General features: G+C 42.1%; 1 protein-coding gene and 1 pseudogene across 2 annotated transcripts; both read right to left on the minus strand.

The window, feature by feature from the left end:
- Nucleotides 1–2,046: 2,046 nt before the first annotated feature.
- LOC102721486 lies at nucleotides 2,047–4,442 on the minus strand (annotated as a pseudogene).
- Nucleotides 4,443–7,548: 3,106 nt separating this feature from the next.
- LOC102721774 (transcription factor-like protein DPB) lies at nucleotides 7,549–13,690 on the minus strand. 2 transcript variants are annotated; one of them, XM_015841698.2, is made up of 9 exons: nucleotides 13,319–13,690; nucleotides 12,509–12,591; nucleotides 11,935–11,978; nucleotides 11,436–11,516; nucleotides 11,211–11,357; nucleotides 11,058–11,126; nucleotides 9,679–9,777; nucleotides 9,019–9,089; nucleotides 7,549–8,127 (listed from the first exon to the last, which is right to left on the minus strand). In XM_015841698.2, exons 1-9 carry the CDS (start codon nucleotides 13,528–13,530, stop codon nucleotides 7,902–7,904), a joined length of 1,032 nt encoding a protein of 343 aa, XP_015697184.2. In that variant the 5' UTR covers nucleotides 13,531–13,690; the 3' UTR covers nucleotides 7,549–7,901. The 2 variants fall into 2 exon arrangements, with proteins under 2 accessions (XP_015697184.2, XP_040384215.1); XM_040528281.1 differs by having other exon boundaries at nucleotides 13,173–13,401.
- Nucleotides 13,691–15,128: the final 1,438 nt, after the last annotated feature.

The raw sequence follows: 15,128 nt of genomic DNA on the forward strand, positions 1-15,128 counted from the left end.
TCTATACAATTTTATTTTCAATCTGTTTTGAACCCGATCCTTAAATTTTATAGGCAAAATAGTTAACCCATTACCACCCCTATGCAGGCCTTGTCGTCCTCATGTATTGATATATCATCTGTAATGTATATCTAGGAATATCTGTCCTAGAGAGTCTTCATACCAAATTTTGCCCATATCCATTTTAAAAAAATTAACCACATTTAATTAACATATGTATTACCCAATGGATATATTTAATCTTATAGACAAGAGTAGTGGCAGATGTCCACATCTATAAGTGACTCATGTGTTCTACAAAGTTGACTGTATATATAATAAAATCTTACCCGTAAATTTCAGTCACATTTGATAACTTTTCAAAATTTAAACACGAGTTTAAAGATCTTGGGTCCATAGTTTAACAGATATCAAATGGGCTAGAGGAAAATTAGTAAAACACGTATTACCCTCCTTTCATCTGAATCTTTAAATGGATAGTTTATCTAACCCATATCCAATTTAGAATAGCATTGACAGTTTATATGACCCATATCCAATCTAGAATAGAATAGGTCTTGCGATGCGGATGAGTAAAAGTACCCATTAGAGTGCTCGTGCGATGTGTCCTCAGATGGCACGCGAACCAGAAACTAGGCCTAGTGCTGGAGTGTATAAAATAAATTGTCTGTTTTTTCCTATTAGTTTAGCCTTTTAGGTGTGATTGGTTGGTGCATGCAACTTAACATAGTATCAGAGCCAGAGGTCTCGAGTTCGAATCTTGGTTGGCGAGTGTTAGAGTGTATAAAGTGAATTGCTCAGCTTAGACTTTTAGGTACGGTTGGTCAGTGCATGTAACTTAACACCTAGGGTAGTATTCATCCTTGAAAGTTTGGTTTCCATGGCACTTCTATGCTAGCATGGTTCATAGTAATAAACTTATATTCATGCTTGGTACACTATTTTAGTATATTATATCTGTTTTAAATTATAATAAGATTTTTTTGTCCTCACTAGATTTATATGGATACTAATCGTTTAGATATATATATATACACATATTGATCTATGAATAAATCTAGATAGGGATAAAACATTTTATAATATAAAACGAAGTAAGTACTGTAGCACGTGAAACTAGGCATGGGTCTAACGTGGAAGTTGTGGGGGCTCCAGGCCCCTACATCGGATCTACATAAAAATTAAGAGAAAAATAAGAGGGGGAAAAGGTGTTGGAGGAAGGAGAAGCCGATGAGCCTCCATAAGTAATTGTGCCATAAAGTTGGCCATTGCGTTGACTATTAATAACTTTTAAAATATTTAATTTGAAACACTAGACCAACATGTATAGTTATAAATAATATTTTAATAAAATTAAGTATTTATTACTTTTTTATATATTTTTAATAGAAAATTAAAGTCATAGACAAATTTATAAGACCGTATAGTTGTCCAAAATAAAAATAATTATTAAACTAGCGGGAGTAAGACTATATCTTTCCGCTGATTATTGCCGTACAGTATTTTTTTGAAAAAAAGGATTGCAAGTTGCCCATGGGCTCTTGGCTTACTGTGCTCATCTACAGCATCTCTGGTTGCATCTCAGGCGAAAATATCTAATTGCAATTCTTTTGTTCCTGTGAGCATAGGTTATATGCAGGATGGATTGTCATATTCCAATTTTTTTTGTTCCTGTAAGCAAATGTCGGCGGTGCTTGAGCTGAAAATTCCAGCAATTTTTTACACACACGCGAGTTACATCCAACATGTAAACCGAGTACAAATGTTATATTCATGTAATAAAATTTCTGGGTGCGCATTGGTAAATTACATGAGCTGAGTCCAAAGTGATTTACCCTCATGAAAATACATATATTGGACAGATCAAGCATATATAGGGGAGAAAAACCAATCGAATTAGACACGTGAAAAGGAATTTAGGATAGCTAATTTTATTGTGGCAATTGGGGATACCCCTGCAATATATATAGGAGAGAAAAAGGCAACATAATGCTGGCATTAGTTAGTAGCATGATCTATCTGCTCCAAATAAGTATATGTTGCCACCTAAGAAACACTGCCTGGAGCAACACGAAGAACAGGGTGCAAATGTAGGCTAGTGCGTTTAGGCCCACCAAGTCCAGGTGCCTCTTGCATATCAATGTCCTCAGGCCCTATTTGATTAGGCAATTTCCAATCAAAATGGTAAAGCAAACTAATCAAGGGGGACTCTACATTGGCCATACCAAGGGCTATGCCTGGACATATTCTACGGCCAGACCTAAATAGAAGGAATTCAAAATTATTTCCGTTATAATCTATACTTAAGTTTTTAAACCGCTCTGGCATAAATTTCTCGGCGCTTTCCCAATACCTTGAATCCCTACATATCGCCCACGCATTCACAAACACGATAGTGCCCTTGGGTACGCCATAGCCCATAACCTTGCATGTCTCACACATTTACGAGGGCCAAGGAGCGGCACCGGGCAATGCATTCTCAAGGATTCCTTGATCACCATCTTAAGATAGCTCAACTTCGCAATTTCATCATCAGTAATGGCTTTATTTCCTTCGAAGACTTGCCGCACCTCAAGATTTGCCTTTGTCATTACTCTTGGTGACTTGATGAGTTCTGCCATGGTCCAGATTAGAGTAGTGCTCGAAGTTTCACTGCCTGCTGAAAACATGTCCTGGAATAGCTTTGCTATTTGTCAATACCATGCTTCATTACCATGAATGAATCAGTTATATTTGTACAATACATAGGCCAAACATACACAATAATTACAAACATTGATGTGAAATACAATCTAGAAAACATAAAGGCGTATCTAGGTTAACCCCCCCAAAAAAACAAAAACTAAAATTTTGCATTGAGGTTATTCTAAATTTGTAATTTTTCATACCATGGAAGTTTACCCGACAAATAGGACATACCAACCGATTGACAAATACTGAATAAGTGGTCCAAGTCGTGTTATTATTTTTGTGAAAACTGATACATAATGTCATTGCCACGTTATTATTTCTGTGAAGTTTGTTTCTGAATAAGTGGTCCAAGTCTGGGATCCGATCTCAAGTAGAGCAGTGAGTCATTAGAGTTTTTCAGTTATTTTAGTTGGGTTTCCCGTCGTAACTAACCCTGTGTTCAGGGGTACGAATAATAGAGAGAATAACCGACAAAGGCCGCTGAAGTTCGCAGCACCAAAACCTCTCTGTTCACTCTGTTTTCTCTGCTTTCAGGCTCATCAGGTTACTGTAGCGTGTCTGAAAATCTTCAGAGCGAGTGCGAGCATGATGAGATTGACAGCCTGACCTATAACAGGGTTTATGTTATCGCGGAAATCTCTGAAACCTCTATCCGGCGGAGCACGATTATCATGGTTTTTTCGCGGTTTTTCGCCGCGACAATCGTGGTTTTCACGACTGTCAAACTGATGGATTTGCAAACCCTGACCTCTAGCCAAAATTGCAACAAAAATAAGCTTCCTTTCCGATTTGAACAGTATGATAAAAGGAGATATGGAGGAAACCCTTACGTGTAAGAGCAGCATGATGGTTTCGTTTGTAATTGGGATCGGCGTGTCGCCTTCCTCCTGCAGCCTCAACAGGACGTCCAGAAAGCACTCGTTTCCGGCCGCCATGGGAGCGCCGGTGCTCGTGCTCTCCTCCTTAATTTGCTTCCGTTCTTGAATGATCTGCTCCAAGATGCGCTCTATCTTCTTGCGGCAAGCGAGCGCCTTGCGCGGCGCGGTGCCGACTATCCGGGCCAGCTTGCTCGACGGGAAGACGTCGGCGACGGTGAGCCATGTCACCTGGCTCAGGGCGGCGCGGAGGGCATCGAGGAACTCGCCACGGTGCTTGCTCCGGCCGCCGATGCAGCACCTCACCACGACGTCGTTGACGAGCTGGGCGATCTTCTCGGTGAGGTTGACGGCGTCGCCGGCGGTGGCGGACGCGGCGAGGCCCCGCACGAGGCGCGCCACCTCCTCCTCGCGGACGCGCCGGAACGACCTCACCCGCGCGGCGGTCAGCAGCTCCTGCGTGCAGAGCTTCCGCAGCTGCCGCCACCTCTCGCCGTAGGGGGCGAAGGCGAGGTCCCTGCCGCCGAGGTAGATCGTCGCGATGGTGGTGCTGACGTACCGGTCGGCGAACGCGAGGTCATGATTCCTGAGGACCTCCCGCGCCGCCTCCGGCGACGACACGACCACCGCGGGCACCTCGCCGAGCCATATCTGCATGAGGGGGCCGTGCTCCTCGGCGAGCGTGCGCATCGACCGCTGGATGCTGTGGCTCCGCACGAGGTGGTGGATGCTGCCGATCACCGGCAGCGTCCATGGCCCCGGCGGCTGGTTACGCTTTGGCCTAGCAGCCCATGATACCCGCTTGGTGATGACGGCGACGGCGACGGCGACGGCGAGCACGGACACGGCCAGAGCCAGCAGCAGCTTCTCCTCCATAGTAGCTGGCTACCTCCTCGATCGATTGGGTTACACTCTAGGCGGCGTTCGCCGGGTGCCTAAGTTAATCTCCTCGTTTTCTGCGCTATGCTTTCCAAAATGCTAAACGGTGTATTTTTTTAAAAAAATTTATAGAAAAGTTGTTTAAAAAAATTATATTAATCTATTTTATATTTTTAATAATTAATAATTAATTAATCATATACTAATCTATTACTACGTTTTTCGCGTCAGGGGTAAGGTAATTTACACCCGCATACCAAACACGGCCCTAGTCTCCTCATCTGAATTTACACGTTCGTGCGATAATCATGATAATCGAGCAGTTATCACCTCTCCGCCAAAGACCGGCTTCGGTAGACTCTACGGTAAATGTAACCCTAGTCTCCTACGCTTTGTACAAGTGGAAGCATAAATTCTGTTCATTCGGAGTGATCTTCTCTCTCTGTGTGTGTTATGGACCGCACACATACCAGTCGGAGTTGACTGACGAGACGTTGTGGAAAAAACCAATCTTATATTGTACTCGTAATTAACGGACTCGTCGGAAGCTAACTCGCAACAGAATTATAGAAGGTAAGGTGTAGTGTTATGTTGGTAATCATGGACATATATCCTTGTCTCTGAGCTAATTAGATTTATTTAAAAAACGCTGGATACGATAGATTTGAGAGGAGCCAAGCTCAAATCTAGACCGGCTAGTCCACCACCTTATGACGCTGGCCAAAAAGAACCCCGGCCCTTTCTTAATGAGATCGTTCTGCTAAAAGCTGCTGGTTCATGCTAATATTGTTCATGTAACGCCGGGCAGCGTGTCCTGTCTCGGCTATATATTTGTGGCCATAGGGCGCATCGACAGTGATGGACAGCAAGCAGCTGTGTGCCACAGTGAGGTAGAGATAGATCACCCTGGCCCTCTAATACGTTCGCGGGCGCATCAGGCGAGCGAACGTATTACGGCCCAGTTGCAGACCAGGCCCACGCGTGTGCCACTCCTCGTGTCCTTCACCAATCACCAGCGAAGGAATTCAGCCTAAACCGGAGCATTTAATTATTGGGTTAATTGGATCCATACCATTACAAATTTCATAGTTTTGAAATACACCATTACAATTCACAAAATCGAATGTGTGCCACTGAAATTTTATCAAATTGCAACCATGCCACTCTCCTGACTTTTTTCATCCAACTGCTGTTTTTCTGTCTTCTTCCATCTTCAATCTACCAACAGCGTTGAGCGATGGCCGCCTTCGTCACTGGCGCGGGAGCACGAGCGGTCACTGCTAATCTGCCATCCCCACCGTCGGCGCCAGGAGCAGAGTCGTTGCCGCCGCGGCCTTGGCCGGAGAAGTCATCCATCAGGAAGGAGCCCGTGCTGTTGTTGGGGGAAGAAGACAAGGCGGGCCTAGCTGTGTCGTCCTGCTCCTCCTCCGCCGCGCCATAGCCGCCACCAGATGATGGCGATCGATTTACGTCGAAGCATTGCATCGACGCCTCCAAATGCCATGCCATGCCCACTACTCACCACCACTCTCTCTGCTCTCTGATGACAACGACGGCGGCCACGGGAGGCTAAGGCCGAGCACCATGGGCACAAGGGTGAGTCGCACCGTCGGCTCTGGCGAAGAACCATACCTGCTTGACCCAAACTCCAGCTCCCTCCTCCCCAACTCCGCCGCCCGCTCCTCCTTCCTCACCCTAACCCCGACCTCGACCCCAAGCCCAAGAACTAGCTCCCTCCCCGCATATGCCATAGCTGCCTCCCCCAAGCTCAACCCGAGCTCCATCACTCCCAACAAAAACGGTAACCGACTGCTAGCAAAAACGACGATACGTGTTTCTGTTGACCACAAAACGATGGCTATATGTGCATATATATATATATATATATACACATGAGATAAAAACAGTCGGGCCCTAATTACAAGTGATATCGATAATCTAAGCTAACTACCGGCTTTATCTCAATCTCTAGTACTAGTACATATGGATTACATGCACCTTTCAGATATATTCTAACAGGCACCGAAGCTGAAGACGGGGTCGGATGGAGATGAGGTCGACGCCGGTGCCAGCGAGGGTGTCGAGTTTTTGGAATTTGCTGGTGCTGGTGTCTGCGGGGACATGAAGGAGAAGGAAGAGAGTGCGTTGGAGCCGAAGGCGGGGTTGGTGGAAGGAAGAAGACGGAAAGGCAGCGATTGGACGGAAAAAGTCACGGAGATGGCATGGTTGCAATTTGATAAAATTTCAGTAGCACACATACGATTTCGTGAATAGTAATAGTAATTTTCAAAACCGTGAATTACAGTGGCACGGATCCAATTAACCCTTAATTATTTGTCACTGCTACATTAACCCGTTTAACGATTTGCTATCCTACCTGTGCTGCCTTGTTTCCAGTTGCCAGGAGGCTGGGCTGGGGCGGCATCACATCCAGCTTAACTCGCCGCCCGGAGCTCAGTGAGGGAGATGAACATGCGCGTTGTCGCGTGAAGGATTTGGGGGACAATCTAGGAATTTTTTTTTATTTTTTAAATCCTTTTAACAAATAATTTTATTACTAAACTCTGGGAAAAATATTTCTGCAAGACATACTATCACACCACCGACAATGACGTGACAAGCCGTTTGGTCACACCAATGTTGATGGCGTGGTCAAAAGGTTTATGGGGTGAAAATATTTTCTCCGGAGATTTAGTAATAAAATTGTTTCTTAAAAAGATTTAAAAAATAAAAAAATTCACAATCTAATATGAAATCCACGGACTAAGTCCAATTCGACCCGAAAATTTATGACCAATACCAGTTCAATCCAAACAATAATGGCAATATTTATGACCCAAAAATAATTTATGAATAAAACTTTTCCATACATATAAACAGCAGTAATTCAAGCGTAATGGCAATAATGCAAGCAGCAGTAACACTGCAGCTTGGCTGTTCACTACGTCGAGCCACGAGATTCTTGTTCTTTGGTTGTTCCCATGTGAACATGGACAAAAAAAACTAGGTTTTCCAAATATAGAAGATAGCGTTAACGTGTCAGGAAGCTTTCCAAGAGCAGCATACGACATGGCGAAGATAGAGATTTAACACACGTGTGACTAAACTTCATATGAATCTGACATTCTGACCAACAAGTTCCTCTTGTCCAATTAACATGACAAGAGCAACCTGGAATGTTCATCCTAAATGAGATGAATATCGATAAGACAGTACTTCACAATTACATTAGTACAATATTGATTTACTAAAACCAGAAAGCTGAATCCTACAAAAGTTAAGTTAGGCATATGTTTTGTCAACATGCCCATCGATCTGCTACCAGTGAAGCTAAACTAGACCACCACTTTTCCCCCATTGACCTAATGTACAGGCTCTTTCTACATGTAAAGTTACAAAAGGGAAAATTGGGGAGTAACAAACCAAATATCTCACACCAACAAATCATACTAATGCCTAATGTTCATGCTTGACACGCCCTTTCAGTATACCAGGAATAGGGGGCGAGGTTGGTAGTCTAACTCCATTCGGCCTTGCAACTTGGGGCGATTGATGATAGATGTTTGGTGTGCTTGAGCACTCACCTCCATTTGCAACCTGGTCTTCAGCACCATTTGGTTCTTTGCCAGAGAACCCCAGTGCTTTCAATACAAAGGAATCATCATGCAGTTCAAATGGAGTACTGCATTTTCAGAATCATGTCACTCGTTGTAATCAGTCATGAAGATTAGTAGTAATAACATCTCAATTTGCAAAACCCAAAAAACACAAACAGAAAAAATCGCACAAGATGAAACTGAGGCTCATCGGCTAGTGTTTTTTTAGGCAAATCCCTCCCCATTTCCATTAACAGAAATAACAGACTACAGTTTTACAACTATTCATAGGCAGTCATAAACAGACGCTCAAAGCAGAGACCAACAGAAAAACAAAATGAACTACCCTACAGCCTAGATGCCATCCCATCCAGAATTAGGAAGCTGTAAAAGGAGTAATCTGCCAGCAGGATTGCAACCACAACCAGATGCAAGCCTCAGCTAGTTATATAGGCTGATCTTGATCCTTGGCTGAATAGACATAAGTTTAACGATGTCATCTCAGCAACCAACATATTCTCTCAGCTATCAGATTGGTTAGTAAATAGAAATGGTCAATGGCTCAATGCCCACTTTTCTTTTCAATGCAATGCACGTAAACTACAAGCATTGAGACTCAGTGGAAAATTCTGTTTAGAAACAGAAGGACCATACTTTCAATCTTTCAACCAAGCTATTAGATAGTAACAAATCATTCAGCGAAATTCATGATCAACAGAGTTATGCAACAGAATGCCGGAATCTGTCAAATCTCGTTTTTCTCAGAAGGGTTAACTTCAAAAGCAGAAAGAACGTAAATAAGATCAGAAACATGATTAGCTGTTTACGTTTTTGTGAATAGTAGTTTCAAACGTTGTATAGTAGGAGTAAAAAAATATATAGTTTAAAACGTTATACAAAGAACGCAAGAAAAAATATACTAAATTGAGTTCATCTAGTTCACAGTACGGTAGGGAGAACACATTTTCTTTTCTTACCTGTTGAAATCAAAATGTACCAGCTGCATATCTTCCGATATCTCCACTTCTACTGTAGCATGAGGACGTGTCTAAAGGGAAAAAAAAGTGTCATTTAGTCTGCCCTTATAAAAATAAAAATATGATGGCAGAACAGACAAAATAAACTGAGAAGTGATTGCATGAAAAGTAAAGAAAACAGAAGCAGGGAAGGGAAAGCTGTGAGAGTTGACCAAGAATGCTGCTCCTAAAACTAATTGATGGCTCTTGCCATTAGTACTTCATCAAATATAAATTCATCAGTTTATAATTAGCTAAGAACATGCCCATGTACTGCTCCAAAATTTTGGATAATAACTATATTGGTCATAGGTCCAACCTGGTCTGGCTTAAAATATAAAAGGATTTGAACTCGGCATCCCAGCGGATCTCAATTTAGGGTACCAAAAGTGGATTGGCCAAATATTGCAAACCTTAAGTGGAAAGTGTACACTAGAAACTGGCCTGAGTATTTTGTTTTGCTTTGTTTTCACAAGGGTTGAAGTTTCACCTGCTTTACATTACTTATAGCATGTTCAGTTAATATAAAAAGGACTGAGCAAATCAGCGCAGGCAATCAAACATAGGGATTATTCTAAGCCTATATATGAAGAGTGAGGAATAACAAAGCATTTCCTTTACCTGGACCAATATAAATGGCAATGCCACTCCTCCAGAAGGAGCGTTTCCTGAACCATAAAGCTGTTCGTTTCGCTGTGCCAAGTTTTGAAGACCTACAAACTTAAATACGAAATGTCTATAAGGTCCATGGTGAGGCAACATGACAGATAAATAAATTCAAATGGCCAAGTTGGAAATAGCTAAATTTTAATCAGACTTTTAAATCATTTATTGGAGCTTCAAGCGACGCTATAGACATAAATCCAACAATAACTCAAAATTAAATTAGTCATTCATGTTTAAAACATGCTATACTTGTTCAATCCATGGTTAGGAAATAAAATTTCAATACATTTTCATGTACACATTTGTGGTAACAAGCATTCATGTTTTGTTGGAGACAGCGACTTTAAGGCTCATTCATTCTGGAGAAAAACAAAGGAGTTGGATTCTAAGGAATAATTCCTGAGTATCAATCGGTTTGTAGGAATGGAGTATAGGAAAACCAAAGGAAATTTTCCTTTCCTACATGTTGGAGAGAGAAAACAAAGGAAATTTTACATCCGCTCCAACCTCTTGGAAAAATTCCTGTGGACTGGTGTATGCATACATTCCTATTCCTCCACTTTTCCTGTTCCTATGGGTTGAAATTACTCCAAACCAAATCGGTTCTTAATGTTCTATGCCATTGTTGTCTATGGCCAGCAATGAAAAGAGCTAACGCACACTAAATTTCATATTTATGTAAAGCCATCAGTAATCAGCACTCTCCAATGTAGATACTCTAGCAGAACCCATACAGCTGTTGGAAATTGTTTAATCGATCAAAAATGTACTGATATGTGACCATCTTTTGCTTTTGTTTCTGATACAATATGCATCAAAAAAATGAGAAAAGAAGAGTTTTTCACTTTGCCTAAGCTTGCCTCAATTTTTTTGCTAACTTGTCTAAGTTGTGGCCAACAAAATTTGAGCCACACTTTAGCTAGCACGAACCACTATTGACACACTTTTTTTGTCTCACTGACATGTAGGGCCTACGTAATGGACAAAGAATCTTGTCACAAGTGTGGCTGTGAACCAAACAATCGCCCAACTTAATCAAACTTGCCTAATTTGAGGTGTTGCAACCTTAGGCAATTTGTGGAAGCCATCAAACAGCCCCTAACAGGGGAGACCTTTCCCTGCCCATTGTCCATTGGTAGTGATGAATTAACCATCAAAGGCAGAGTTAAAGTTTTTATACTATTTTAGCTTTAAGAATAATGTCTTAATGAAATTACTTATCATCACAGCACAACTCAACAAGGAAGATCCTGTGCTAAGAACCTTAGTAGATGGATTAATCATGCTGCATCCTCTAGCTATTCATAAGATTAGATGGAAGAAAATATCCTTACTTGATCTTGTAATTCCTGCAAATATGCATTTTTCTTGTCAATCCTACCTTTCAGTCCAAATATCTGCGCCTGTAAAATGTGTAGAAATTTATCAAGGAAGTGGCCAAGAAGAAAGAATGTGAGTAAATAGAGGATTAGATGCAAGAAGATAACCTTCAAATCGTCAACATCATTCATACTTGTACGAGGCAAGCCCTTCCACTGAATTTCCTTTTTATCTTTAGATATAATATCCATAGCCATCAGGACATTCAGTGCATCATAAACCCTTCGCCGTATATTTTTTTCATCAAATGGTTGCTGTATCGTATTTAGAGAATCAGCACTACAGATAAAATAGCATACAAGTGACCAAGGAGAGTAGTCATATTTCTTAACTGCGTTAGTGTTATCAGGATCCGGTGATACAAAACTACTACTGTTGGGATCTGCAAACTCAGCTACAAGTTCATCTGCCACCTGAAAAAGACAGTCCGTACACATATTGTCTAAAAAGAAATAAAAAATAAAAAGGAACCAAACCATTGCTGTCAACAAGACCAGTTAATACATTTTAGTACTGCAGAATCACCCTATATAGCACGAGCAACCACTTAAGATATACTGGGCCACTGGACATTGCCAAGCAATCCAACACCTAAGATATACTGGATAATTAGATTCAATTTTCACCAAACAAAATGAACATCCTTTGGCTTGGCTTCATGTTTAAGAAAGTGTAGAAAAGATGAGATAAAACAGTGAAGCTGATTTTCAGACTTTGGGATAAGGTAGATGCAACAGCCAGTGCAAATACCCCCTAAACAGCTAGCACCTTTTATAATACTTGCATGTAACCATGTCAAAAATAAGACAGGTACAGTCTACACATACATACCTCATTGTAGGTTGTTCTCCCTTTGCTTTCGACTTTCTCACAAACTGGTTAGAACAAATGAAACACTCTATTACAACTGATACCACTATCTCTTGGGGAAGTAAAACTCGCTAAAATGTTGCTCTCAAATAGAAAAATAAATTCAAAGCTGAATGGAAATTATTGAGCAACCAATGCTTTTGCAGTAGTTGCATTTAAAAGATTATACTCCCTTGGGCTTTTATGTTTGACGTCATTGAATTTTTTACCTACGTTTCATCATTAATCTTATTCCAAAAATAATGTAATAATCATTTATTTCATTGTGATTTGCTTTATCATTAAAGACACTTTAAGCATGACTTATATTTTTACATATTTGCATAATTTTTTTTGAATAAAACGAATGGTCACACATATGTCCAAAAGTCAACAACGTAAAACATACAAAACTAGAGAGTGGTACGCAATTTCTATCAATTGCCTATTTGCCTTGAGGTTATGTTCTATGTGAATCAACATGTAGATGAACATCACAAACATATTAGTGAGCTATTCCAACATCACGAATGCATTAGTCAGCTATTCCATTCACCTTTCATACTGAATTGGCGCAATCCGCGACCACCCTTCTCAGGCCCTGTTGCACGTGTCCCAGGTCCCCTTTTTTTCTTCTTGCTGCATCACAAAAAGGAGAGGCATCTCTTCATCACAAGTGTGCTATGAATTGCAGTAACAGATAACAGATAAATAAAAACACACAAGATATAAAACTTTCATGATTGATACGAAACAGAAAACTTTATGTCCTTTAAATGTTAGTAGATATGGATCAGCTAACAAGTGGCGGCACACAACATACAAATATATACTTCTCATGATATCGGCATTGAAGTGGCTTTGATATTAAAAAACAGGAATAGCACATACTTCGATGGACTACAGAAGTGCTTTGCACATTTATGCTAATTATACTGATCAGCACGTTCTGTAGAGAACACAACAACTATGTAACAGCTATGAACAGACAACGGAAGACATCTGTCATGTTACACAAGTTCGGTAACTAAAGAGACAAGGCTACAAATGTTTATATAATTCCTTAAGCATATGGAACAACAATTATCCATGGATTGTGTAAACACATCCAATACAAAGCAATCATAACACTTTGCTCAAGTTCAGCACAATTCCTACCACAAACAAGCTACAGCATTGTGCTCAGAACCAAATCTAATTGTCGAGCAAATGCAGCTCACCACAATGCCATCCTCGCAACCATTAACCCTTATCCCAAACCACCACGGAGAACCCCCCTATTCCCACCCCGGCGCGAAAATCCTGACGACACCAGCCCGGAGCCCCACGGGGGCGGCGAGTCAACTCCGAGCAGATTCACACGGACCTCGTGGTGGCCTGCGACGAGGGCGCATCGTCGCCCTGGATGTCGAGGCCGTCGAGGCGGCGGGCGACGGTGGTCTCGCTGGCCGGCGTGGAGGCGGAGGCCGAGGCGGCGGCGCCCTGCTTGCCCGGCGCGGCGTGGCCGGAGGGGGAGCCGCCCTCGCTTCCCCCGCCGCCGCCGCTGGTGGAGGCCGAATGCGCCGCGCTGCCCGCCATCGGCGCCGCCGAGCCGAGACGAGACGGGAGGAGGATTTGGCAGGGAGAAACCCTAGCGAGCGAGGCGGGATGGGAGGTGGAGGATTTGGAGGGAGACGGAGGAACCGACGGGGGAAGGCCGGAAGGGGGCGAGCGAAGCGCGGAGAAACGGGCACGAGAAATTTTTTATCTTTTTTTTAGAACTTTTATCTTTTTAAGTGTATAAGGATTTGTCACTTGTCTAAAATTGATCCTTAAACGTAAATTTTAAAAGTTAAATTAATCCATCAAAGTTGTACTTATAAATTATTTTTTTATTATCAATAAGACTTACTTGTGAAAATATGATAATTTTTATGGGTGGTTCTCCTAAGAGACTGTCTATAGAAATATTTTTTAGGTATTTTGTGGCTAAAAAATAAAATCTAGAATTCCATTTTTAAGAATGCTTCCTTGTTAACCAACCTTGTCAACATAGGTGAAAGGTCTAGTGTAACAGGCTATGGCGCTTGCCCTACCTTGATTCCCGCTAGGCCCCTCCCCGATGGTTTTTTCCCCGTCCCCTGCAGGCGGCGAGGCGAGGAAAGAAAATTATAGTTAGGCAGGAGTAAACCGCAAGGATGTGGCATGTGTGCCTTTTTTTACTATAGGTCGTGTTGTTGGTCATGCTATATAGGAGGAGGCAGCCAACCAAGGCCCATGGCCGCACTGCCATAGTGTCACCCATTCTCAGCCTTTAACTCATCAAGGAACCCTAGCCACTGCCATGGCTCCATGTCGACCAGTCACAGCCGAGCATAACAGTGATAGCTGAGAAGGACTTATCGAGTAAGGAAGGCTAGAGGCTAACGGGATCCGGATGCTAGACGTGTCGTGGCTGAGCTGTGCCAAGGACGCCATAGGCGCACTGCGCATCGCCAATAGGGCAGGGGACCGGTCGGCAAGGGCACCGCGGCTAGCATTAAGGCACTCACAAACACGAAGTCTCAGCATCAATAGAAGTTGGCTAGCCTGGTAATTCAAGATTCCAGTAGTAGGCATATCTCGGGCAACATTTCTTGAAGTAGAACACAAAAAGTGGCGTATGAGGTATCTATTCCTTCATTCCATATTATAAGATTGTATAGCATTATCTAGATTTATTTATGTATTAATGAATCTTGACACATATATAAAACATACACATTAATATATAGATGAATCTAGACAAACATAGAAAATCTTATAATATAGAATGAGAAAGTAGCTAGCATGTAGTCGGTGCCAATCGATGGGATCAATGGATAGGCAAGCTTTATCCCGGCGTCCAAAGTTAGCGTGGGGTGGTATCTATGGGACATGAGACCCGCTACTCATTGATCATCTTTCTGCTTCTAAGAATTTTAGGCTCCAGAGAAGGCCTCAGTGAGTGAGTTTGGTCCAAGCCACACCACTGGACATGCCAAACTCTTTTTTGCCCATACAGCACATGCCATTCATACATTCTCAAGCTAAATTTTGTCACATCTATAGACTTTTTTTCTTCGCCACAAAAACTATGGCACATCACACACTTCTTGCGTGATAGTGGGAGTCATCTAAACATGCCCGCCCCTTGTCTGCTAGAGATGGCGAGCATA

The sequence above is a fragment of the Oryza brachyantha genome, chromosome 10 (genome assembly GCF_000231095.2).
Source record: "Oryza brachyantha chromosome 10, ObraRS2, whole genome shotgun sequence".
NCBI classification, from domain to species: Eukaryota; Viridiplantae; Streptophyta; class Magnoliopsida; order Poales; family Poaceae; genus Oryza; species Oryza brachyantha.